The following is a 26948-nucleotide window of genomic DNA, read 5'->3' on the forward strand; positions in this document are numbered from 1 at the left end:
CCAATACAAACACAAACTTGGAATCAATAGGCAATGGAATATAAATAGGCCTCAACAGGCTCTGCAAATTAAACTCTGAGCTTTACAGCATCTCTGAGCTGAGCGCATTAATAATTAGCACTTTCTTTGTTTCACATTCAATGAATTTATATCATCCTTCAACACCGCTTAGCCAAAGCAAATAAAAAACAAGAAAATCACATTACTTTTTCCAATCCATCCAGAATGATCTGGATATTCACATTCAAATTTGCTATCATGGATTAGCTGAAGGCAATTACTTCACTTGCTCAATTCTTTTACAATAATTTAAAAAGAGAACTCGAGTCTGCTCTAATAAGAAAAATGAAATCCCATTAGCTGCGTCCTCAATGTATATTAACATTTCTTTTGTTTAGAAAGGTTAATAGCCCCCAAATAAAGGAGTGCAGCCTGCCTGTTAAAATAATTACATCATGACATTTCAGAAAGGTTGGCACATAGACGTGGTTCCAGCAAGGAAACAGCAAATCAAGCAGCCTTCGGAAAACACCATCCAGACTTAAAACATGCAAGGGACCGGAGACCCTGACCGCAGCGACAGCACTTCCGGAGCCTCCAGCATCTCCCTTTCCTCCTGGGATTACAAACATCTGCACAGCCAGGGAACCCTCCCATTCTCCTGCCCACCCTTCCGTGGGATCCAATGGATTCGCTCTGGGCCACCCCTAAAATCCCATTTGGCTTCAACTCCATTTGTGGATTCTTGGAAAAATCAGTTCTCTCCATGGCATGAAATATTTGCATATTTTAAAGTGTTTGAAAAGCAACAAATGTTACAGTTTCCAAATGATTTTGGAACATGCACATGTAATTAGCCCTGTCTAACAAATCTGCTCCTGACTGTGGGAGTAAACAAGTGAATTTAAGCCAAAACCTGTCTCAGAGACATCAAATGTCAAGGTCTGACTCCTGTTCTAACATCCCAGCTGAAGCCTGGCAGGTAATATTTTCTTGGGGCTTATTTGCTTCGATTAAATGATGTGAAAGGACAAGATGTCCTTAATTCAGCAACCTCTTTCATGCACCGTTCATTTCATGTTGTCTATGACAGCTATTTCATTTTGGTTTGTGATGGCTCACAGATGACACCGGGCACACACACAGCCTCACCAAACATCACTACAAGCCTCAGGGTCTGTTCTCCTCCCAGGACACCTGCACAAGAGCAGGAAGCGAGTGATGAACGCGTTGCTGTTAACTTCTGCTATCAAATCCTCAAAGTTACTTAAATGAACCCGCTCATGGTTACAGCAGCGAGGAGGTGATAAGAGGCAGACCCGGTCCTGACTCTCCAGCTGAAGTCCCGCTCCCACTGACAGCCCCTCAAGCCGAAGCCATTTCACCAGGATCTGATCTGCTGCCATGTGGAATGAGTGCGATGACAGCAGGGCCCTCCGACCCGTCTGTGCTGTGAACGGGCTTGGAGCTGAAGAGCTGCAGCTCCCGAGCCAAGCACCAGCTTCCACGAATGATGTCAGTGCAGCTCCGAAACTGGGACAACCTCCAGACTGGAGACACCCAAACAGCTTCAGCAAAGAGAAGACGCGTTCATCATTCATAAGAAGCCAGCAGCGCTCCACGGCTTCCTTGCTCATCATCTTGCACGCAGGGGAGACTCTCTGTAGCAAGTCATCCATGACACAGGCAGAAACCCAAACCCTACGTCTGACTCCAGCATGGGGCTCTCAACGACTTCTTGTCAAGCAGAACCACTCCGCTCCCAGGGTGGGACGCCACAGAAAAGACCCATCACTGAGGTGGGAACAGCTCCCCAAGGCAGAGCCAAAACCAGGTCTCAGGCAAGCCTTGCTCCAGAAGGTGAGAACAGGAACGTGTTCATCGGCCACATCGCCTTCCGTTGTGAAGTCGGGAGAGACAAAATTGGATTTCTGCAGAAGTCTGTTCAACACAACTTCCGCACGAGCATTATACCAAATACTAAACATCCAGCTTAACACCGAGGGTGAAAATCAATCTTTCCTTATTGCCTCTTCCACGGGATGGGAATAAAGTCTGCCTTCATCCGAAAAAGGTCATGTTTGCATTTCTGGTAAACACAAGGCTTTGTTTTTTCCTCTCCATGCAATATGTTCAAGTGAGTCACATCTGGCTGACTTGTCAAAAGATAGTGAAAGTTGGAGGAAATGGTGTTCCACAGATGTTACTGACTAAAAATAGCCCTTCCACGAACGAGAACAATTTTCCAGCTCAGTGGCCAAATATGCTGCTCAAAGGCATCTATTGCCAATAGAGGTTCATTGCAGATGGCAAGTTAAGCAACTTGTTTCTTGCCCTACTAAAACTTTTCTCTCCTACCATCTTTGGCGAGCATAACCCACTGAAATCACGCCAAATTTCAAATCCCACCCGAAAGCCTACACAAGAACTTCATCGGAGCTAGCAATCCACCTTGTTATCCTCCTTGGGAACGACCCCTTCCTAACCAGATGGGACACTCTCCTGCTACCCACACTGTGGCAATGAAGACAGAGTACGACCAGTCCAGCCTTGCAGCGAGGTGGTTCTTACTCAGCCCAAAATAAACTGTGTCGACTGCCTGCATTACCTCAAAGGAAGCATTACTACTGTTTCATCATGTATCTGAGACCCATCTTTCATAAACATAAAAGAATATTCAAGGCTCCTTAATTTTCTGCTTCCAAATCAGTAATTTTCAAAGCAGGTACCTGTAATAAACCCGGCTGTTCTCCTACAAATTCATCAGCAGAGGAAAAGTGCAGATTTTGCACCTTGGGATAGTATCTTTCAAAGCTGTATCTTTAGCAAGGACACAGAAAAATAATCATATTAGAGTGTCAACCGATGAACAGTGCAGGAGTAAAGCACAGACAAAGCAATTTCTGCAAACTCTGCTAGGGCTGCTGCTACGGTTATTGATAACAGAGAGCGAACGCGAACAACGTCACACTGGCAAAAATAGGAAAACTATCTCTGGAAAGAATTCTATAAACCCAATACTGATATCCCGGTGCCATCGAAGTTAAAACTCTGCAGAGGATAAGACGACTTCAAAACCCGGAGCGTTTACTGTTGAAAATTCTTTACATTCCATGACTAAATCAGAAGCGCTGCGGTGGTATTTCCATCTCAGATTCTGCTGATGTTCACAGCCTGAGCCCGCTCGTGTGGCTCTCACTGTCAGCAGAACCCCTTGACTGAACACCATGGCATTCCCATGATAAAGTGCCCGAGAGGCAATTCACCGGGTCTTAAAAAGGAAAGACCGATGCCCTCAATCCCCTTAGGAAGACTGTCTCCCTAAAATGCCATCAAAAAGTGAGAAAAAGGGATTCTGCAGGAATCCATCATCTCTTACTTAAGCGGCCAGCAGTAGTGTCTAGCCTGCTGCACTCCAGCCTTAAATTATTCAGCATTTAAATCGATCCCTGTCCTTCGTGGCCACCGCTCACGTTGAGACACCTGGTGCACACAGATGTGGGTTTGGGTCTCACAGCTGAGGTCTCTGAGCCTCAAACAACTGCCGAAGTAACTGAACCTCACCAGGACCACCGAGAAGCCCGAAACCTGAACAGCAGAGATTTCTTACTCAACATGGCCCTTCATGTTCTATTTTCTAATGACTGCTTGAATCCACAGGGCTGATAAACACAGAGAAAGAAGGTATTTGTTCAATCTTTTACAAGCATCAATTTAATGATGGAAAAGAGCAGATATGTTTCCTCACCACTGCAGAAAGAAAACAGAAAAGAATAAAAGAATCCCACAGCACTTTCTTCCCTCCAGGGAAGATGGGTATTTGATATTTTAAGTATTCCTACAGCAGAAATGTAGGAAAGCAAAGAGGCAGCATTCTCAGGAGTGCTGTGTGTGCTATGTAGCGGGGAAAACACCCTCTGCCCCATCTCCTCGGTCCAGCCCATGCAGACATCCCAACAAGGACTGGACTGGACCGGGCTCAGAACCCACAGCAAGCTCCTCAGGAAGGTTAATGATCCCACACTACTGCAGCCTGGATAGGATATTCTATTCTGTTTCTGTCCCAAAGCCTCAGGCAGACCCCCAGCACAAAAGGATGAGATGCCTCTACCCAGCTACCTGCTGGGTACCAGTGGAAACACAGGGGTCCTTGACCAACAAGCATGTCTAAGGTGAGGCAAAATTGATGGGGCTTTTCAGGGGGATGTTAACAAGTGTACAGAATTTAAGAGGAAAGGAAGCAATGTTCATAGCCCTTGGTAGCCCCAAAATGCTGAGGGAGGCCACAGCACCTGAGCAGCTTGCTGCAGCAGTGGCTGAGCTGGCGCTGCCTCGTCCACAGGAGCTGCAGGAGGCAGAGGGATGCCGAGAGCAGAACACGCCAGGAATAAACAGCTCGGGGAGAAAGTTTTGTACCATCTCCTATGCCTGTCACATCCAAATGTTCTCTGCAGAGACAGATGGTCTAGGCTTCTATTAGCAATGAATAATGAGATGTGAAGTGAAAGGTGTGAGATGCTATTTAACCTTGCTCCCCCCGACATCATAAGTCCTGAACTGTACAGCATTTGATATTTTTGTGGTTATAAAACACCAAGAAACACAGCAATAGTCACCAGTTCACTATGCGCCAGATATGTCAGTATCCGTAAAACCAAACCTGTTCCTGTTTTAGCCTTCAAGACTGGCAAAAGCTGAACTGTCTGCAATACAGGCAGGAGGTACCCAGTAAGCGGGTACCCACCTTGGCCAAGTCATGCCAGTCACTTCTTCATCCCCTGTATGAAGTGATGCTCACTGACCAGGGTAGTACTTGTCATCTGCACTGAAAACTGGCTGATTTTGGCAAACCTCTAAGGCAAGCCAGGACTCTCTGGACTACACCTGAGCTTGTAATGTTGTCTGAAGTAATTCAAACCACCAAATGGTCCACATTCTCCAACCTGGTTGCCTCTCGCTAGCAAAGCAGCAGTTAAATGCACCAGCGGGCCTGCTGCAGTGTTCCTATGACCCGCTTCTGGGAGAGCGATGCTTTGCAGTCACACCATCGGTGCAAGCTGAGGCTCCTCTCAAACCCATCACCGCGAGCGAGCACAACACCGGCACATCTGCTCCTCCTTCCACCGGAGCAGCGAAGCTCTTAGAAACAAATCATCTAAAACTATTTAAAACATTTGGGTCAAATTAATGGGCTATTTGCTGTTACAGCCCGTTCCCTGGAGCTGCCTGCATCTGCAGACGTGCCGGCATAACTGGTTTTAGCAATTTGTTGACAAAAATCTGGCAACGCGATCCGTTTATCCGGGGAATACACATTATGTCTTACTTAGATAAACATACATAATAGCTATTCCCATCTCCTTCCCGCTCCTCCATTACAGAAGGATTGACTAATAACCACAAAGGCTCACTCCCTTCACAGAGGAAGGGCAGACCTGCCAACAGGAAGCAGCGTTTCATCTTTTAGGTGTACGGAGGCTTCCAGCAGTGTTCTGGGATCACCAGACACACGTACAAGGCTGTAAATAAGCTCAGTTGCCTTCAAAATCCACTAATAATAATGCTCCCCGCAGCGGCCCCGCTGCCCTTTTCCTCTGTGTTGCGATGACAGTAATCCATAGGATCTGTTTGGGTTTGCCTTGTCTTTATTAAGAAGTGGTGGTTTACAGGAGCAACTCGCATTTCTATGGCAATCCTCAGGCTTCCACACACTGCATTAGACTGACGGCATTAGGAAGAAGCCAGACAGAAAACACCTTCCCAAGAGGCTGCCCTTCTTCCGAGAAACACACTTTTTCTACTGGGCAATTACTCACAGCGAAGCTGAAGGGAACAAAGCAAGAAGAGCCTACACCTGCTGTAAGTACGTTATTAATATCCAGATGTTTTGTTTCCTTCCCAAATTAATTTGGCATTGATTTCACACCACTGAAAGAGCAACTGGAAATCTCCTCGGAGAGGATGGGCAGGAGGAACCAGCAATAACTCCTGCTCAAACCACCTCGAACCCTCTCAAGCTGAGGCAGAACCAGCAGCACATGCTTGTCCAAGCCTTCTCTGTCCATGCACACACACGTATACATGTATGGATGTGCATGTACACACACGCGTATACATGTATGGGCGTGTATGTACACACACATGTATACATGTATGGACATGCATGCACACACACACGTATACATGCATGGACCTGCATGTACGCACACACGTATACATGCATGGACCTGCATGTACGCACACACGTATACATGCATGGACGTGCATGTACGCACGCACGTATACATGCATGGACGGGCATGTACGCACACACGTATACATGTATGGACGTGCATGTACACACACACGTATACATGCATGGACGTGCATGTACGCACACACACGTATACATGCATGGACGTGCATGTACACACACACGTATACATGTATGGACGTGCATGTACACACACACGTATACATGTATGGACGTGCATGTACACACACACGTATACATGTATGGACGTGCATGTATGCACACACGTATACATGCATGGACGTGCATGTACACACACACAGAGTTACTTTAACAGCAGAGGCCCAGCAACCACTGCAAATCCTTTCTTCAGGGCAAACACAAGCCTTCTGCAGGAGCAAGTTGTTTAAACCCAATTTGCCACGACAAGCAACGGCATGAAATACATCCACGCATTTGCATTCCTTATTGTTAATTTCACAAGGAGAAGAGCACTTCTTCCCGCCAGCTGGAATAGAGGTCTCGGGACCCTCAAACGCACCAGGAGAAGAGGTGTTGTGCATGAAAGCTGTTTCCAAGATACCACGGCCAATATTAATAGGGCTTTGAGTCTCACAGGCTTGGAAGCAAAAATTAAGGCAGTTGAACAAAGTCTGAGGCCACAGCGTGCTGCCATAAACCCCTCAAAGTTCACCTGAAGGTAAGCAGTAACTCCACAAAGCAATTCCTCCCCATTCCATATTGGAGACCATGAGGATGCCCAGCAAAACGTGGCTTTTTTCCTGTGGTATCTTCACCGACGTCCTGCTGTGCAAATTCCATTTCCGAGCAGCCTGACGTTCAATACAGAGACGTTAAGATCTGACTTACCCTTTTCAAAGCAATCTCCTCACTAACACATCTCTCCCCACCAGCCTTCCCCGTGGCTGATCCCTTTCCTACAAAGTTGCTTGTGATTCAAGCAGATAATTTCTGTCTTTAATCTAGACTCCAGTGGAAACCAAATTAACTTCTCAGTCCCTCAAATGGAAAGCACCGCATCAGAGAACACACTGATGCTGTCAGATCTGCCAGTGGGTTGTAAGAAGGTGTTTATGGGAGCACCCACAAGCTCTCCGTCGGGTGCCCAACAGACCAGCCCTCTCCCAACATCCTGCATTCCAAAGGGCCCAAAAGGCCCAAAGAGCTGCGGGATCAGAGGCTCCTCGCTTTGCTAAGATGCTGTTTTGACAATAGCTTTTTTTACTTCTGAGACATTTGTCATTAACAAACTTTAGACAAGGTTAATGAAAGTTCTGTCACTTTAATGTCTAGCCCGCTTTAAATTACAGATGTCATCTGCCATGACTAAAGAAAGGGCACCGAGCACTAATACCATAAACTATCATCTCCAGGGACACACAGGTAATTGCACAGCTCATTAAAAAACTGTTTTAATTATTAATTGACCGTGTCAGAGTTGTCCTTTGAAGTCAGCTTTCATTTTTTTCCCCGCGAGCCCGACGATTCCAAGCTGACCTACACAACTTTCCCTGACACCTCCAAGGACCACAAGGGAAGGCTTGGGACCTGGCTCACAGCACAGGGACCGTGTCTTGACAGCAGAAGTGTCGCACGCCCTCAAACAGACCTAAATCCCACAGATTTCAGTAAAAGATTTGGCGATGAAGGGAAAAAACACCTTAAATAATGGTTGGCCACTGAACCTGAAGGAAAACCTGAATGGCTGATGAGCCCCGGGCAAACACAGCCGCAGGCAGACTCTTGCTGGTTCCTACTGCTACTGAATCACTGGACTGGTCTTCTACCGAGGCTCAAAACCTCTGTCTCAAGGTGCAGGAGTGTATTTTGAGAGGTCCCTCCCAGCCTCAAAGATTCTGCATAGCGACAACCAGAAAGACTGATACTGGAAGTCCAAAGCAGCTGAATTCAACCCTGTTGCTTAAAAGAGCTCATACTTGTTTTGCTGCCTTGAGAAATCTCCACCACCCACAGGAGCAGGGGGAGGCTCCCTGAAACAAACACACACAAATGCAGCTCCACTGGACAATGGGCTCATGGGTCAAAGAGATGAGGAAGACAACCAGAAACCACCATCCCGCACAAACACTGCCACGCTAGGCATGTCTACAGGCAGAGAGCAAGGCATACAGATGAGCTACCACAGCAGTCACTTAGCTGTTTGCCTGCATCTTAATTTAATCCTAATCTCATTCAGCATTCAATATCAGGCTGTCACTTGGCTTTCCACAGCTGTCAAAACGAGGACAAAATACCTGAACGCACAGAACAGCAACACGAATTTGGGAAGAACAATCATTTATCTTCAATGCAAAGAACCACAACTGAGAATAAAACCATGTTAACCCTTCACTGCACTACAATTCCCTCTGAGGGGGCTTCAGCAGAGAAATTGAGGCTGTTGAGGACAGGAGTTTCCCCCAGTAGGTTCTGGGGGTGTTAACACATGCAGCCATTCAAACCCTGTCCTGACAGTGACATCCCACGCCAGCCTTCAGTCTTGGCAACAGCTAATGCTTTCCCACTCTGACTCACACAAGGCTGGAGATGTTAGAAGCAGGTAAAGAAGATCAAAGGACAAGCATCACGCGCTTTCCTTAATTGCCAAGTGCTAGACTGGGAGGAAAAGAACAAAGTTTCAGCTACAGCGGTTACATCAAGAGCAAGGAGACGTCTCAGCAGCCAGCGCAGCCGTAACTGCGCACCTCCACTGAAGCTGCAGCCCAGAGCCAAACACCGTCCAGTACGTGTTTGTCTTGGGCACTGATCCATTTTGGGAGGAAGCAGTGTAACACGGCTGCCTCTCCTGCCGTCAGCCTTTAAAGCACATCCTTTACGTGCTGAGAACATGACTTGTTTCTTTCTGTTGATGCTTTCTGGGCATAACCAGCAGAACCACCCTCCCCATTTGGGCTGCAGTAAGGCATTTCACATTTAGGTGTGCCATGTATATCAACTACTGCATACATATCATATGCTACAAGTAAAATAGCATAAAAACCCACTACCTAAAGTAACTTACAGGTATTTCTCCACAAAGCACACCAAACAAGCAAGCAGCTTGTAGGGCTGTTACGTGAATGGGCGGGTTTAATGAAAGCAACGGCTTTGCCTTAAAACTATATAAATGCAGAAGCGGCATCCCACTGCTCCATCTACCCAGTTCTTGTTGGAGCTATTTGCCAGAGTAATTGAATCCTTCTTCCAGAGTCTTTATATTCCACGCTGGTTTGGGGACAATGCTGCTGGAACAGCTTTACCATCCATCTTTCTTAACGGGCTTAATCTAAATAGAAGACTCAAATCCAAGATTGTGCCTTTGATGGATAGCTCACCTTCTCCTAGCAGTACACCTTAAATGCGTCCTAGTGCTGCTCTCAGAAACCTGCGTTTGCAGGGATTCTGGCCTCTCCTACCAAGCCAGCTATCATCTGTACCTATTACAGCACAGTGCCGTTAAAAATAGATAAGGCTCAAGGAGCTGCGACGTATGAGACAGAGATAGGTGAACCTGCTTCACAGACCCACGGTGCCAGCCCAGACCTCCACGGATTTCAGGTCTGGGCTGGCTTTAAGAGCGAGAAGGAAAAAAGAAAGAAGCATTCTCTGTTTACTTCACAAATGGGGCAACCCCAAAGGCACCTCTCCTCCTGCCTCGTACCGAAATCCAGCATCCCCACAGGGGCCCAAGCAATTCCTAACAGAGCATTAAGCATGAAGTTAGTGCAGGTAATCACACTGGTTTATGTGTTTAGATGCAGTATTTGGATACCAAAAATGTATTACATTTGAGGCAATAAACCCCATTACTGCTGCCACACAGCGCTGAGAAGTGCACTTTTACGTGGCTACTATAACTCCGTTAATACGGAAAGTATGGAGTTGATGAAAAGCGCACGTTCTGCCGCCTCGAGGGGCCCGGGGTGCCACAGCACACTGCCAAGGGAACACAACCCTGCATTCCCTGGCCTGCAGCATTCCAGGGAGCCACATGGCCCCAGCTTGCAAACAAGCATGTGTTATTCGGCATGCAGAACCACAGAGAAAACTGCCTGCTATTAGGCCACAATGACTCCTGCATTGAGCCCTGGCAGGGCTCCACACCCTATGGATCCAGTGTGGGATCCCTGGTTCATCCCAGCCACATTCCGTGCACAAAGCACGCATGATGCCTCTTCCAGTGCTCAACCAAGACCAGCAGCTGTGCTAAGGAAGCATCTACCCACCATCCCTGATGTACATGGCAGCAGAGCCCAGTGCAGAGCATCTGCTGGCATCCCAGGAGCCAAGTAACCTTCATGGACATTTGAGACCTGCTGGGATAATCCTGGAAAAGCTGGTTACACTAAAATGGAAGTGGCTTTGAAAGACAAACGCCCGATCCTCAGATGCACTGCTCACTGCATCTCTCCTCCTGAAGAAAAGCCAACAAGAACTACCAAGAGAGCCCAGCTAAGGCAAGAAGCAAAGCAAGAGAGAGCTGCAAGAACGAAATGAAAGCGCTTTTATTCTGGGAACAAAGCAGACCAGCCGTGCTTCGCCCTCGTCCCCCAAAAGCTCATCCTCGCTTTCATGGTACAGGGAAGAAAAATCTATGAACTCAATTTCTCCCATCCATTTTGCAGCCTCTCCCCAGTCAATGAAGTAGTTAATTATAGTTTTTCTACTGGTTTAATTCAGCTGGAAGAGTCAACCACTTCATTTAATAATTTAGTTGAAACTTGTCTGCACGAGAACACGCTCATTTCCCATTCACTTTCAAATTAAATCAATCTAAAGGCTCCCAATAACACAGCAGCAGCAACGCACCCCCCCACACACAACTGACAGTAAACCAAAGTTACTCCTCTTCGTAAATTGACTATTGTCTCAAGGCCTCTGAAAGAAATCAATGCACATCACTGCCTAGAAACTATTACCTATCTGCGCTGGGCTGCAATAATTGAGCACAATTAGACACAGAATTCAGAGAATTCATCAAAAAGAACGAAAATAAAGACATTTTCCACTGAATTCCTGTTCTGCAAGCAAAAAATGGGAAGTGATTTGTCCATGAAACCTTCAACAATGAATTCAGATTAAGGGCTCTGCTGCCAATCTCAGTGCTTTCACAGCCCTTCTTTCTAGGATTTTTACCTACAGCCCCTTTGTTCTGGGAGCCAAATGACACTGAGCAAAGGTGGCATCTCCAGGCTCCACTGCTCCATGCTTTGTGTAACTGCAACCCCATGCCTGCAGGCTGTCTCCCAGGAGCTGGACATCACACACAGCCCGCAGTCCTGTTCCTGAACAGTGCACCCAGCTCAGACACAGGGTAGAAGTGGGCTGCCTAAAAGAGCAGCAACCAAGGGTACTTGCCATGCCAGGGCTCTTCTTCCCATAAATCTACTTCCCTTTATATTAAAGGAAGCCACTGTCAGCGAATGCGGTTTTCAATATATCAGCCAAATATGGAACTGCAGGAACTCAGTTATAAATCCTGCAGGAAGCAGGGGCGGGCACGAGGGTGAGGGAAGGCTGCTCTTACACAACCCTGGCAGAGCGAGGCTGCCCTACTTCCAAAGGGAATCCTGCTCCTACCTCCATCACTTCCCTGTCCGCAGCGCAGTGAAGGCATCTCAGAGCAACAAGGGAAAACACTTCCAAACAGGGGAGCCCTCGGCAGCAGCTGCAGGAAGAAGCATCCAAACCCCTCCAGAAAGCATTATGGCACTACTCTAACTTTACACAGCTGTCTTGTAAAGCCACTGCAGGCTGTAGTCTAACACAAACCTAGACAGCACACATTGCAAGTGGAACAAAGGAAGAGCAGAAAGAGCCTAGCAGGCCTACTGCTATGTGTCCTTTGAAGTTGCACATCTCTTAAGGCTAAGCATAAGACAAGATGCTCCAAGAACAATACTTTTCCTTATAGCAGCTCTCTCCAGAAGGAAAACTCTTGTTTGTTAAAACCTAACACATGTGAAAAGCCATAAATACGCAAATAAAGACGGGAAGGCTGAAGTTGCAGGCAGGACTTTACAGTTTATGGACAGCAGAGATCTGTATTTACTCATCTCTTTCAGCATTACCGACTGCAAGAGGGAAATGATGCTTAAGCTCTTTAGAAACCTTGCCCTGCTGCAGGCTGCCCAGCTCCAAATGGGACCCTTGCCACCCGCCTTCTATATCCCAGTGAACCATCACGAAGGGCAAGGCGATGAGCCAAGGTGCAGACTCCCTGTGTCAAGCACACACCTCCATCAGGACGTCGCTACGGCTACGAGCACTCATTGAGGTTCAAGCTGTGCCAAGATCTTATTAGTACTACAGAGGATTGCATTAAAAATACATGAAATATGCAGACAACCACACTTTCTTTATGTGGCTTCATCGCTTTAAGCACCTGCAAACAGAGATAACATTTGAACAGCAACTTTCTGTATGCGCTCCACTATTTTATCGTCTTGGCTTGCTACAGGATTGATGTTTGGGAAGTGGCTGAGCTCAAAGGCGGCACGACACAAGCACCTGCTCCAAGTCCCACTCCTGCAGATCAATTGCAGCCATTCCCCACGGGCTCAGCCTCCACCACACACAGCACTGGGATGGGGATGAGAACCTCCCTTCAGAGGCCGGTCCCTAGTGCTGCAGCCATCCTTTGACAAATACGGAACCCCCACCAGCATGCCTTGACCGACAGCTCTGAAAGGGGTCAGAAAGCAGCCATCCAGTGGATGTAGCATTTTACCCTACAGCAAAACACTCCCCACCTGCCCCGAGACAAGGGAAGGAGCTGCAGCACTTATGGGAAATTCCTCGCTTGGTGAAATGCATTGCATCAATCTGTTGTCAGCACAAACAAGCAAAAAGCATCCTAAGCTGTAACATTTACTAGTCAATACCCCAGGTACGCAAGAATCCTCCTGTGTCGTCTCATCACCATTGCACATTGTTCAGCCATCTCCATGACAGGTAATCAAAGCTCTTCACTACCTCTCCTTTATTAATCCTTGCTTAATCCCCTTTGAAATTGCAGCTGCGGCTTTCGTTAATGAAACCCTGATTTCTTAAAATGCATAAAAAAGCATCATCTTGAAATCTGGCATTCCAGATCACCACGAACTCCCTCCCCTTCTACAGAGCCACAGCGCTGCAGCAAAACCAGAGCTGCTGTTTCACCCTCTTCCACACGTGCCATGGGGCACAGAGATGGCAGGCGCCGGGGTGACAAACACACGATGCTACGGACGGGCAGCACGAGCATCCTGCAGCAACCCTACTACCCAAGGTGCAGGCTGGAGGAAGTGAGCTGCTCCTCTGCTGGTGGCACTGCTGGGACCCTGATGGGGCGGACAAGGTCAGGGCTTCAGCAGGGCTTGAAGCAAACCAAGAGCAGGAGACGGAGCAGCGTGGTCGCATATGGACATCCACCGGCTCTTGGTACCTCAGCTGCGGCCCCGCCGCCTCCTGCTCTCCCACCGTGACACCTACTAAGGCTCGGGGCTGTTTTCCTTCTTTTGATCATCATTTCTAACACCGTCTTTCAGCCCACATTCTCCTCCCCCGCCGTCCCGCAGTGAGGTCACGATATGCTGGTGACAAGGTTCCCATGGCAACAGACTGATGACACAAACATCAGATTAGGAGTTCTCCAAGGCGGGAGGAGCAGGAGATGGGCTGCGAGGGAGCGGCTGCTCCTCCAACCCATCCCTTCGGGGATAGCGCTGGGAATAGGGAACATCACTGCTGAGAAAATTGCTTTTGGTAGAAATGGTTGCTTTTTTTTGAAGTTTGCCTCCATGTGAAAGTCTCCGAGTCGGAGCCTTAACATTATTTTAATGTACTTTTCTGTATTTAATCATCTCCTGCTCCAGACACTCGTCTGTTACCATGGGAATGACAGCCGCACAAATACAGGATTATGGCTATCGCGCAGGCGGAGAAGGGGAATTCTGAATAAGGTACTTACGTTCAGTAATTAGCCGCTGCATGAAAACCCTCACAATCATGAATTTAGATTGATGCATTTATCTCGGTGCTCGAATACAACTGCTCAAAGGTGAGATTCTAGCACATCACACGAGTACTTCTGACTAACGGGCCCAGCTTGGAGCACCGCTTTATCCTGCTCCCGGCCCTGTTTTCCCCTTCTCCTTCCCACCAGGCATCCCCTGTGCCTGGCTCGTGCCTCGTGCCCACCCATGCTCTCTGTGCCTGCTTCACTGAAGCGTGGAGCCCGCCCAAAGCAAGCCAGGCACCAGCGCCCCTCAGTTCCCAGGTGAAGAAGGCATGAGTCCATCAGGAATGCTGCTGGCACCTCTGGACCAGCCTGCCCAGCTTACACCATGAGTTCTGACTGATACACATTAAAGCTTTTAATACTTTCCTTTTTAGGAAATGGACCAAGTTTTCTGCTTTAAGTGGAATTACTCGCAATTAATTGACCCTGAGTGGCATCCGCAAACAAATTCTGCATTATTTAACTGGATTCTTACACAGAAAGATCCCAAAAGCATCCATCACCCTCCATAAGGTGCTTGTATCTCCCTGTAACAGGCCCCAGCCCTAGCGAAGGAGGGTGCTCACCTCTGCATTGCGCTGACCAGCCGTGACTGCACCCCCTAAAATGCACCACCCCCTTCTGAGTAGCTGAACTCGAGGAAGTGAAGGGTTGTGTCCTTGGAACATGGAAATGATCCATCATTTGCCAGCCTGCATCCTTTAATCGCTGACAACACGTCCCTCTTTGCATATCTGTTGCTGCTACAATTCCCCTCCCAGCACACGATTCCCTCTACCAGCTCTCCTTGCTTATTAGAGAAGACAAAAAGGATGCAGAGAATCTGATCAGAGCGATCGTATTTTCTCCAGGCACTCCTCTGAGTTTAATTCTACTTAAGCACATCTTAAACAGTCCAAACACACCTTCCCGCGTCCCACCTCCTCCTGCTCCCCTCCAGCACGGAACAGGAGAGCACTCCCAAAACAAGGAATCAAGCTGTACTTGAGAATTACTCACTGAAGAGTAGCACTCCTAAATATACCACGGGAAATCAGAACCAAAACCAACAAGATGGGGAGGGCTGCAGGCTTTGCAGTACAGAGCCGGGAGAGGACGTGTTCCGAGTCCTCCTCTCCTCACCCGAACGGGACAGTCCCAGACAAGCTCAGGGATGCTGAAGCACATTTTGGACAGGTTTTTGTAACAGCACCAGCCCATTGGAGGTTATGGGTGCTCTGCTGGGGAGTGGAAAGGCTGCAGCCCCAGTGTCCAGAGCACCCGAGGCCATCCCCACTGTTACCCCCCATCACCACGCTGCAGCTCACAGGGGCCATCGCTCCCACACTCACGCATGAAGCGGCTCGTGGCTGATGGTTCCCAGCATCCGCACTCGGCAGCTCCCCATGCTCATCACCACTCACGTTACACGCCTCAACGTATTCACTTACCTAAGGAAGCAAAGGAAAGGGAAAACACAAAATTAGGACAAACGTAGCAACTATTTAAAGCCTTTACCAAGCTTTTGCAGCCACATTAAGCCCCCGCAGGCAAGGCGAGGTTAACAAATACTGCAATGACTTTTGAGGCCTTTTCATTTATACCTACATCTGCATCAGCAGAGGGATTTGACGAGTAATACGTCTCAAATCGCTCCTGTGATGTCAGCACTGTGGAGCATTAACTGCTCCCTGCCCGAAGGAAACGGGTCAAGTTTAATTCTTCAAACAACCCTTACTGGTACAATAACTCCTTCTCCAAGCCAGAGATAGGGAGCACAGGAATCCCAGCAGGGCACAAGCCCCGGGATGCAGATCAGCAGGCAGCAAGGAGAGCCTGAGCTCAAAGAGGAGCCAGGATGAGGCCTCACTGCCTTGTCAGCCAACAAAACCTCACCCAAATCCAAAGATAAGGGAATTACAGCTCTGGGAACTCTTGAACAAGGTTACTGTGAAAACTGCAAAGCTGTTTAAACACACGCCTTTGCCAACCTATCTCTTCATTACTCACAGTCCCTCCTAAAAGCACAGTTCCATGGCTGGTGATACAGAAACCCTTCTCCACCATGGGGACTCTACAAACAGTAACAAACCCTTCGAAAGGCTCCCAGAGCAAGACTCTGATATCCTGTGCCAGAAAATGTCTCACTGCCTCCTCATCCATTGGAAAAGCTCGCTGGACCTTTGGCCAAGCAGACAGCCTTGGCAGGATCCCTGAGGTCCTTTTGGTTTGGGGTTGGTTTTTGGTGTTCCTTCTGCATTACTAGCTGCAAAGGCTGTGTCACACAGAGGAAGTGTGTCACACAGAGGAAGAATTCCCACTGCTTCAACGTTATGAGCTATGTGCACGAAGAGATTAACAGAAATTAAAGGAGATACAATAAGCTGCCTGGAAAAATGTTTCCTTAAATATCCCACTTCAAAGGCTACGTGTGTTGCAGTGGCCAAGAGGAGGGATGAAGTAGGACAACTGAAAGCCATCCCACTGGATAGCAAACCAAAGCTAGCCTGAAACAGAAGCTGCTGCTTTCAGTCAAGGTAAGAAAGGACACGTGTGCATCCAGCACAACCTGAACCACACGTCCTCAAGTCCCTGTTCCAGCACAGAAACATTCCTGCTTCACCTGCCTCCCTCTTCAAGACATACCCCCGAGGCAATCTTGCTGCCTGGCTTCCACTTCAATGGCAGGGAGCTAAAGCCAAATGATCCTCACAGCATCAGAGTGACAACAGGCTAAGAGGAAAGCAGATCTCCTGTGCAGAGAGCCACGAGTGACCGGCCTGTGCTGCCCTTGCAGCGAGGTTCACCCACCCCTTCCCACACCACACTACGAGCCCTACGTCAGCGCGTGCGCGGGCTGCTCCACACATCCCTCAAGCAGTAATTACACACAGTAATTACATATTTAATTGTTGCACATTAATATCACCTCAGCCTATAATTACAGCTTATTCATGTAAGGCTAATAAAGGAAAACAGGCGTATTTGCATAAAAGTTGTAATGAAAAGTATAATGATTTTACTAACAAGATGTGGATAAGAATGCATATCTGTGACAAACACTTTGTGTCAAGAAGAACAGAAAACGATTTTCTTTCCTGAAGATTATTTCAGGCCCATTTAACACAATCTGTACCACTCTGTTGATGTGCAGTATCTTGCACACATCAAGGCAGATCTGGGTAACGTTCCTGACTTCAAATAAAATTCCATTACTATATTTAGTTATAGAATGCTTGCAAATGGTTGCATGGTTAAACTTGATAAACACTGGGATTTGTAAGTGCCGGACGACCTCGGTGCCCATTGCTCTCTGTGCTGCTCCAACACCGCAGCGGTTCTGCCCCTGCCTCCTCGCGCTGCCGTTTACATTACAGCTTAATTCTCAGCCATAAAACAAGCAATTAAGAGTCAGTACAAACTGCTTTGGAGTTCCTGAGGCCAAAGATAAAACCAAACCGGCTTTTGGAAAGCCGCTCGTGCGGCGGTGAAACAAAACGCAGCGCTAATTATCAATAATTTGTCACCTCTGATTTGAGCAGAGGCGCTGGTGGGCACGCATCTGCACCCTGCGCAGCCCCGCGGCGGGAGGCATCTCGGCTGCTTCCGCAGCGTGCTCGCCTTGGCTTCCGGGCAGCAAGAACTGCTCCAGCGCGGGAATTCCAAGAGCACCGTTATGGAAACCAGGCTCGGGACAGCGGGAAGCGCCACAGAAGTGTCCACGCAGCCTCATCCCCAAAGTTCCCCCAGCCCCTCGGCCGCAGCTAAACAAACACCTCAAGGGAAAAGCAGGAAATTAACGCCGGAAGCTCAGCCCAATTCCCTTGGTAGTGACAATGAGACCTCTAATTTGGCAGAACTCCTGGTGCTTTACAGACACCCCGCTTAATCCCCTCCAAAAGCAGATAGGCGATCCTTGCATCTGAAAGGCTGATTCTATATTATTCCATATGGAAAGCATTTTCAAGTTTCTCACTTCTTAAGCGTTATTTGCTTCCCAATTACAAGCCAGCACATCTTGTCTCCTCTTACCTACTCATTACCAAGTGTGGCTACTTAGCAAACAGCATCCTCAAGGCACACAGCGGATTTCTGGGGCACAGGGAGGAGACAGGAGGATGAGTTTGCTGCCTTGTACTCAGGTATGCAATTCTGAAAGCTATATTGTGAAGGCAACAGCTGCACAGAACATCTGGAAAACCTCACTGCCTCAGAGTGCTTCTCAAACCAAGGGGAAACGTGCCAGCTCCTCCAATAGGATTCCGCACAGTTCAACAGGCTTTATTGGTCTCCTTGACAACATGCGTCGTGACTCAGTTACCCGGTTCCTCAGCAATCAGGAATTTCACCCTAGACAAGGGGGTGCAATGCCCGCTCCCCACAAGGATGAGCGGGCAGCTGCCTACAAGCTCTTTCCCAAGAGACCAGGTTTCCAACTGGAGCGCTCTGGCACAGCCATCCCTGCTGTGTTTAGCTGCAGCCATGAGCAGAGGCACCCTGAATTCCAGACAACCTGTAGGAGTACGTCCCTTTCAGCAAATCTCAGTTTACTGTTATCTATTGCTCCACCTGCCATTCTGATTAACTACCCAGTCATCTTCTGAGAACCCTGTGAAACAATTAGTGTGCAAACTCCATGACAGACCCAGCCTGGAAGCGCCCTCACAAAGGCTGGAAGTAACTGCATGGAAAGAAAAACTCCTGCCCAAAGTCTGCATCTTTGGTCATTCCTCTGTTTCCTCATTAACCCCCAGGACAAAGACAAGGGAAATTACACAACATGTTCCTGCTTTTGCTTATCAAAGTAATTAAACCTGGCGACGAAACCAGCTGTGAATACGGAATGAACACCAAGAAACCACCACATCAACCAGCACAGCGTCAGCAGGAGGAAGAGCACAAGGCCAGCGACACAAGGGCTGCTGATGCAGAAGAGAAGCACCAGCTCAATCTGCCCCTTTGTCACACCAACACACGATTCCTGGGGAAGGGCAAAACACATCCTGCCCCAGGACCCATCCCAGCCCTAAATGCAATGTGGACAGTTGGTGGTGGTGACCCCAAGCCCCCACCCAGCACCTACACCTCAGCCTTCTGCAGATCAAGCACCCTGCCCCATCCATGCTCTTCACGTGTGCTCCTATTTTGCCCGCTAGCCATTACAAAACAGTGCATGTAATGCAGCCATTAGTTCATCAAGGGAGAGTTTAAACATGACATACTAGTAATTAAACTGCAGGAGAACCTGGCTAATTCCCATCAATGATTAAGAGCCACTGCAGACCAGCAGATTTTACAAGCGAGTGCACATGCAATAAAAATCTCGCTCATTTATTTTGACAAGTGTCACTTCACATTAAAGGTACTCTGCAGCACGAACTCCAGTCCGGAGCACAACTCTGTTCCCAACACGGCACCTCATTAGCCTCAGACTCAGCAAAACACTTGGCCACGTGCTCAGCATTCACCCCGAGAGCCTGGGAACCACACAAGACACGCACCGAAGATGGGACCTCCACCACCAGGAGCTGCACACACTCACACCAAGCACCACCGCATTACTCCACGGTGTGTTTCTTAGCCCCAAGTTATTTCCAGAGGCATGGTGAACCTTGATGGAGAATGCTGTCTGCCCATTGGCAGATGACGACGGAGCAGCACCCTAGTACCTGTTTAAAGACAACAGCAGGGTCATGGCCAGAAATCAGAGGCCAAAGTCACCTTTAACAAAGAGGAAGCACAAGCTCAGCAACACACAGGTCTGCAAGGCCACCTTCAAGGGACCCTCCCTTGGGCCAGGCAGGTTCTCTGATCTCTCACACTGAGGAATCACTGTCCGTGATTCACTGGGGGTTTTAATAATACTTGCCCCACGTCCTCAGAGTTCCCCCCCCCCCCCCGCCAGTGGAAGCTCCCTGCGCTCGAGAGCTCGCGTGGGAAGTGCTAATCTAACTAGTTCAATCACGGCTGACTCAGCCGCAGTCTGGTGCGGTTCCACGCGGCAGGATGCTCCTACTCAGTCGAAACAAGCGGGGAAGCAGGAGCCAAGAAGCTCGCCCGTCACGATGACGGCAGATGGGGGCACAGACAGAGCCCTGGAGTCGACATGGAAACATTTCCAACAACAGGTTCCACATCCCGGTAGTTTTTAGTCGGTATTTTAGGAAAGACTTTCCAATTTCAGGAAGGAGCCAGGTGCCCACATCACACCCGAGAGCGCTCGCTCCTGAGCGTGCTGCCACGCTGGGATGCTGGCAAGCGAAGCAGCAGCATGTGCTGCCATCCCGTGAGCCCTCGCACACCAAAACTCCCCCTGGACGTGAAGGAGAGCTTCAAAAGCCCCTTTGCTTTCCACCTCATTCAATGCCACTGCCTGAACAAATCGTACAGCCTCCCATCGAGCGCTTTCATACCAACACGCTTGGCAACTTGAGAGCTGGTTTAAAGAGAAACGTGTTACAGGAGCCCTGCCAACCACAAAAAGGTCTTGCGACTCAGGAAGATCAAATGTGATGGGGAGGAGACACACTGACACATTCCTACGTAAACCATTTGATGTCAAAAGTTCAAAAATCAGTATTTTTACATGCCTGCTCGGAGGCAGGTGCCCCGGGTTACTCCCTCAGCCTCTATCTACGGCTATCTCCTTGTAACACGCCACCTTCCCTGCAGCGTGCATCCAAGCAATTAAGTGCAGAACTTCACTACAGGCATTAGGGGCTTCGGAAACAAACGAGGTTTCCAGCAGCAGACGTGCCTAAGCGGGGTAGGGAGAAGCCAAGCTCACAAACACGCTCAGAGGGAAACATCCTCACCACGCTGCCAATTACACCTTTCCATTCCCTGGCGAGGCCAGCACGTGCTCGGGACTACCACACGCCTGGGGCTGTGGACTTCCCCCATCCCAGTGCGTGCCGCTTCCCCCTGGGAATCACGCAGGACCTTACACTCAACTTTGGAAGCACCTGGGATGCGGTGTGGATCTGCAGAACACGCCCAGCTGCTCCAGGGAAACCCATCCATCATCCCAAACAGCCCCAGGGAACACCCAGCTACGGGCAGCAGTCAGGGGCTGTTTTGGGGAGGTTCACTCCAGCCCCACGCTGGGCTTTAGGCGATGTTGGGATGCAACTTTTCAGTGCAGCTTCACCAAAAGCAGTGGTGGGGCAGGGCCATTCCCATCAGCTCCAGCAGAAGACGAACACCCCTGCAGTCCCCTCTGAGCATCCTGCATGCGACACAGAAGAGGTGGCTGCCTGAGCAGTTTCAATTGCTGGGTCACACCTCGGAGCTAAAGCCCCTGCACATCACAAATCCCAGGCTGCCCTCTTTTACACCTTGTGTCGATATGGCACAAGGCAGCACTAAGTCTTGTGAAATATTCCAAACGACTTGCAAAGGGATGAAATGAAAACAGAGGCAGCCACCAGAAGGCTTAAGCCTGAGATCTACCAGAGCAAACGAAAAAGGAGGATCAACCTTCTTCACTAGGATACTAGTAACCGAAACAGCAAATCTCATTTTCCACCTTTAACCCAGGAAGGGTAAAAAGTGCTGCTTTCACAGTATTTTTCTCCTCTGTTCAACAAGACCCAACCTCTTCAATAAGAAGTCCACGGCAGGATCAAGAGCTAATTGCCAACATAGCTCCCATCAACCCCCAAGCTCCCGCAGCACAGATTCGCTGGGAACGGGGAAGGCACCCGTGCTTCAGGCAGGTTTCCTGGGTGCACTGCTCTGCTGTGGACCCTCGTGCCAGGCAGAGGGGAAGGAGGCTGCCGGTCAGGCTGAAAAGTTTTGTCTCGCTCCAGGCTCCCCATGAATTGCAAATCCCGAGGTTGCCACAGAAACTCCACGGGCTGACACGCAGCCATCAGGAAGCATCACGGTCATCTTTTCCATCTTGTTTGCTTTGCATCAGAGCACTTTCAACTCCCTGTGGCATCGGTGCTCCGCAGAACGATTCCCTCCTCGCAGTTATTCTTGTGCAGTGTCCAAGCCGCAGCGATTAATCATTCCCGCTTCCGCGGCTGACATATCGAGGTGGGGAAACGACATCCTAAATGAGCAGAGCTGATTACCTGGGAAAGCAATTCTTCAAGATAGCACGGCGAACTAATAGCTCCATCTGCTACAAAAACACATTCCTGAGCCCAGCGGTAGTGTCAGGGTACAGCTAACAATTTCGTTGCATCTGCCAAATCTGAAATTGTTTGTCACAAGTTGCCACAAGTAAGTGGAGAGCCCTTCACCATCCTTCTCCGCGTCGCCTCGGAAAGCGGGAATCTCAATCACAAGGTCCACAGGGACTTGTCACGGAAGGCTGAAGGTTAGAGCCAGGCTGGAAACACAACCTGTGTTAGATACTGATGCTTTTGCCTGTTCCTCCTTTTGCATCTCCCCATTCCCAAGCAGCTTTAGCACACATCTGACCCCTGGGGGCACGGGAGGGCACCACTGCCAGGACCGAGGGGGAGCTGGTACCCAGGTGAAATGCCAGCATGGCAGAGACATGCGAGATGCACCAGATCAACTGAGCCTGGCTGCCCATCACTGTAGGAAGCTCCAAGGAGCAGCAGCGTGCCCAAACCTCAGCATCTTGAAAGGACAACAGGCACTCGCTCCCAAAAACCACCAAGCTGCAACAAGGACCCTGGTTCTCCCCCAAAAAACCACAGGTAACAGACCACATCACAGCTGCCGGGAGCCACCTCTCCCTGCAGCTCCCTGTGTCCATCCCTACTGCAGCAGCAAGAAGCCTCCTTGTTTTCAAGTCACACCGCATTCCAACAGGAAAGCCCCAAACCCGTCAGCGAGCCTACCCACTGCCAGCACGCACAGCACCGCTGAGCACCGCCTGCCATGCGAAACCAAGCCTCTGCCTGAAGCCAGACCTTCACTGGGCAGTGAATACCAGCCCTTGTAGCACCCATAAGCTCAGAAAGTGCTGGCTTCCTAAAAGAAAATAAAACACATATTCAGGAGCTGCAATTCCAAGCACTCCCAAAGCAGGTAAGTGGGAGGACGCCCCAGGGAGGACCCACACGGATGCTGGCCTTCTCTGCTCATTTAGAACCACATTTGTACAAATCCTACCAAGGATACAATCACTTCTTTACAGACTGAGACCAACCTGCAGATAGTAAAGCAGTAAATTAGCACATGCACCTTCTGGTTGATCCCTGTCCCACTGAACCAACCGAGCCACTGCCGGGCCCAGGGACACTCTATGTGTCAGTTTTATTCATTGCTTTAACTGTGTTGATATACTTATCCTGCAAATGTGTAGCAACCAGGCCAATTTCACCCCGCTTTCCCCGTGACTCCACATGAACACGTTGTTCAGAGCTGGTCAAACATTGCTGCACATTTTCCCTGGGATCGCAGTATCCTCCTCCTGTTTCCCAGGTTCCCTTTTGGAATCCCAGGCTTCACGAGGGAAGCTTGGGTAACACCACCAAGCTCCGTGTACCATTAGTGCTCCAGCAAAGCGGTTTATCCTGGCGCGCTGTCCCACCACCTCCCATCCCTGCACACCCACCACAACAGGAAGATATTTCAGCACCTCAAGACATGCTCCTTCCCCACGCTCAGCCCAGGCATCAATCCTCCTGATAACCATGCCACGCTTCCATCATGTGTCAGCACAAGTGAGGAGCTCTAAATTAGGACCGTTCAAGTGATTTGCTGGCTGTGCTTTATTTATTGCACTGGTCAAATCAGTAAATTACCGTGGAATCCGGCTGAATGACAGAAGTTCAATCTCTTAAGAAATTAGCCCATTAAACGGAGAACCGGAAGACCGCAATCCCGGCGCTGCCTGAAGCGCACTTCCACCCTGATTTAATGCCCTCGCTGGGTCAGCCGCTCACTTGCAAGCACAAAACAAAGGGTTACACACGTCTGTAATTAACACAGGGAAACTGCAGGGGCAACAAGCCTTTCCCCCAAATTACTGAGCTTCTATCTAAACAAATCTGTTGCGTTTCCCTCTGCCTGGGAAGGAAGGAGAAAAATGCCTCAGGAGCTGAGATTTCATAATTTCATTCCAAAGCCACCACTCATGTGTTGTGCTGCTGACAGCTAATTAAGTTCTCCAAAGGTAAAACAAATGTAATGTTTGAAAGTTGCCTCCTCCTTTTAAAAGTCTTGACTGATACTTCACCTGCGTGGTATTAATCAAGGAAAAACAATTAAAGGGGGGATTTTCACTCGCTTCAGCTGCAGTCCCAGCACCTCCTGCAGCCTCCAAACCGATGGGGTTTGGGTTTCATTGCGGTCCAGTCCATCCCCCGGCGCTGGCAGCCATCACCCTGGACACAAGTACTTACTCTGCAACTTAGGTGATGAGACAAGAAACCCCATTCTGCTTTGTAAGGGAAAAGCTGAGCGAGTGAGACAGGGGCTGAGGTACAGCCCCAATCCCTGCTTTTACCTCTGGGCTCCCCACCCCAGCATCTGCCCAACTGCCTTCCACACAAACACCCCCTGCTCAAAGCATTGCTTGAGCTGTACTGAAAATGGCTTTGAGCAGAAGCCACCGCTTTGTGGTGCCACCGAGGATGTTACAAAACCTTCCTGCAAAGTTACAGCACACCACGGGCATTTCCTCACACAAACAGGGTGGATGCCAGGAGACTCCCATTGCCAGCAGCCCGCACGTAGAGCCACGACGCAATAAAACCTCTTCCCATGAGCTCACCTCACTAAATGCAGTGATTCAAAGCAATTTGGAGAGGTTCGTTTATTCCATCCTAGCCCTATGAGCCACAATATTTCATGCTTCATATGTGGGCAGCTACTAGAGCAGCTGATGGGCATTACCTGTGAGATCCGAGCACCTTAGGCTTAAGTAATGATTGGAGGAAATAAACATTTCAAGGCAAAGTTGCTGGCCACCTGAAAGCAGCCCTCAAAGCCCCATCTATCAGACAGATCTGCTCGGCTGTGCTTAAAACCATACACAGGGAGGAGAAAATATATTGAGCCACATATCTCAATATAAAGGCACCGAGGCATTATCACAATAGCATGTCCACAACAGTTATTGCAGCAAAGTGCCTTTTCTTCATCTTCTGGAAACCCATGTAGATAATATTTCAACAATAACCACACATTACTCCCTGTGGTATAGACACATACAAAACGCATTAGGAGCGATGCCAGGAGCTGAAACGCTTTTCTCAGTGGCTCTATTCAGGCGAGCGCCTTGCAGGTGCCGCGGCGCTTTCCGAATCCAGCTCCAGCGGGAGCTCCAAATCAATACGGCTCCTCGGCCATCAGCCAGCCCAGCTAAATCACTCCAAGGGCAAGCCCTGCTGAGTTATGTGGCCATTTCTGCTCCTGCTTCACCGAGGGCACCATGCCATAAACCAGCTCAAGCCAAGGTAACCCAAGCTCACGGGTGACAAGCACGAGGTGCGCACCACGGCTCGTGCTCTGCACGGCAAAGTGGGGTGAGCAACATCTCACTGCATGGCTACGAGGGTACGAGCAACGGGAGCCCCTCCTCTCCTTGCCTTTCAAGCTTGCTTGGTGCAAGGGTAAGCCCACCAAGGGAGGGCCACGGGTCACAGCTGCCTTTGCCCCAGCAAAGCTTCTGCAAACGAAAATGAATGTGTTTGCTTTCCCTGATCCAGAGAACTTCGTGTCCTCTTTGTGGCAAGTTCTTCAGAGATGGTTTCACAGAGCCTGCCAAGGAGAAGCTGAGGTCTGTGGGTTGCGCAGTCAGAGATTTTTCTGGTTAGCTGGGGAAGTGCCTGGGCTGGGGCTTGTTTTTGAAGTTCTCTGATTTGCTCCCGTTTCCCCTGAAGTGGCCTACAAAAGCAAAGGGGAAGAACTTGTGCTTATTTTCGCTGGTTTACTGCTGTCAAAGCCACCTTAAAAGCTTTCAGAGATATTTTTTCCTCTTGCTTTTTCTTTCCCCGGGCTCTAAATCCAGGTCACGCCTGCATTTGAAGATTATCAAAAGGCAAATGGGAGAAACTGTCTCCTTACAGAAGCAAGGGAGGCCACGCTTTGATGCCCCAGGGCCTCGGCACCAGGAGAGCCCACAAACCAGAGCTGTGTCTTCAACTGGGAAAACAAGAGGCAGTGGGGACTTGGCAGCACCTATCCAAAAATAACTGCCTGCGAGGATCAAAACAGGGAAAAAGCCATTTGCTGTGATCTCAGCAGCATCCTATTTGCATCCAATGCACAAGGCTGCATCCTGGAGTGTCACAGGACACCCTGGCTAGAGCAGGTCGGTTAGGTTTGGCATTCCTTCCATTCTAAGTACGAATCCCAGAGGAAAATGGCATTCTCCCATTGTAATGGAGGTGCACCAGCCCCATCCAGACACAGAGAGAGGACAAAACACATGTAATTCCACAAGGCAGGGAAACAGGGACAAACAAGTCCTGGCTGCCGGGAACTGCAGGGCTCAATGATGCGCAGAGGACACCCGGGCTGCCCGTCATGTCTTCTCCTGGGCACGGGGGACAAGGGAATTCTTTACCCTGGAAATACTCAATTATTTTAATAGGATTACATTTGAGACTGAGGGTGTTTAGAACAGTCCCTTGAATTTATTAGCCTGCCAGCACTCCAGATAAGTAATTTGAATGCAAAGATCTCCCAAGTTTAAGTAACTAACTGGCAGCGACTCAATTCCCACCCTCCGCAGTTTTAGGCACAACACTAACTTTTGGAAATGAGCTCCTGAGCTCAGCA

At 49.1% G+C, this 26948-nt stretch overlaps 3 protein-coding genes across 13 annotated transcripts in view; 2 read left to right on the plus strand and 1 right to left on the minus strand.

Annotated features, from left to right (window-relative positions):
* The window catches only part of SIDT2 (SID1 transmembrane family member 2), a 553125-nt gene that overhangs the window by 216794 nt on the left and 309383 nt on the right, over positions 1-26948 (plus strand). The window lies entirely within an intron of this gene.
* PAFAH1B2 (platelet activating factor acetylhydrolase 1b catalytic subunit 2) overlaps positions 1-26948 on the plus strand; it is a 497498-nt gene that overhangs the window by 168837 nt on the left and 301713 nt on the right. The window lies entirely within an intron of this gene.
* Positions 1-26948, minus strand: part of CADM1 (cell adhesion molecule 1) — a 140051-nt gene that overhangs the window by 76955 nt on the left and 36148 nt on the right. Inside the window, exon 1 of one of the 11 annotated variants that reach the window (XM_062608538.1) lies at positions 15587-15660. The exons of 9 other annotated variants lie outside the window; for them this stretch is intronic. In XM_062608538.1, coding sequence (XP_062464522.1) covers positions 15587-15590 — 4 coding nt within the window. In that variant the 5' untranslated portion in view covers positions 15591-15660. Of the gene's footprint in view, positions 1-13726; positions 13779-15586; positions 15661-26948 lie in introns of those variants that run through there. One more of the 11 variants, XM_062608537.1, reaches the window with a different exon arrangement.

This window comes from Pezoporus occidentalis, unplaced genomic scaffold (genome assembly GCF_034315485.1).
Source record: "Pezoporus occidentalis ecotype Australia unplaced genomic scaffold, CSIRO_AGI_Poc_V1 ctg130, whole genome shotgun sequence".
Lineage (NCBI taxonomy): Eukaryota > Metazoa > Chordata > Aves > Psittaciformes > Psittacidae > Pezoporus > Pezoporus occidentalis.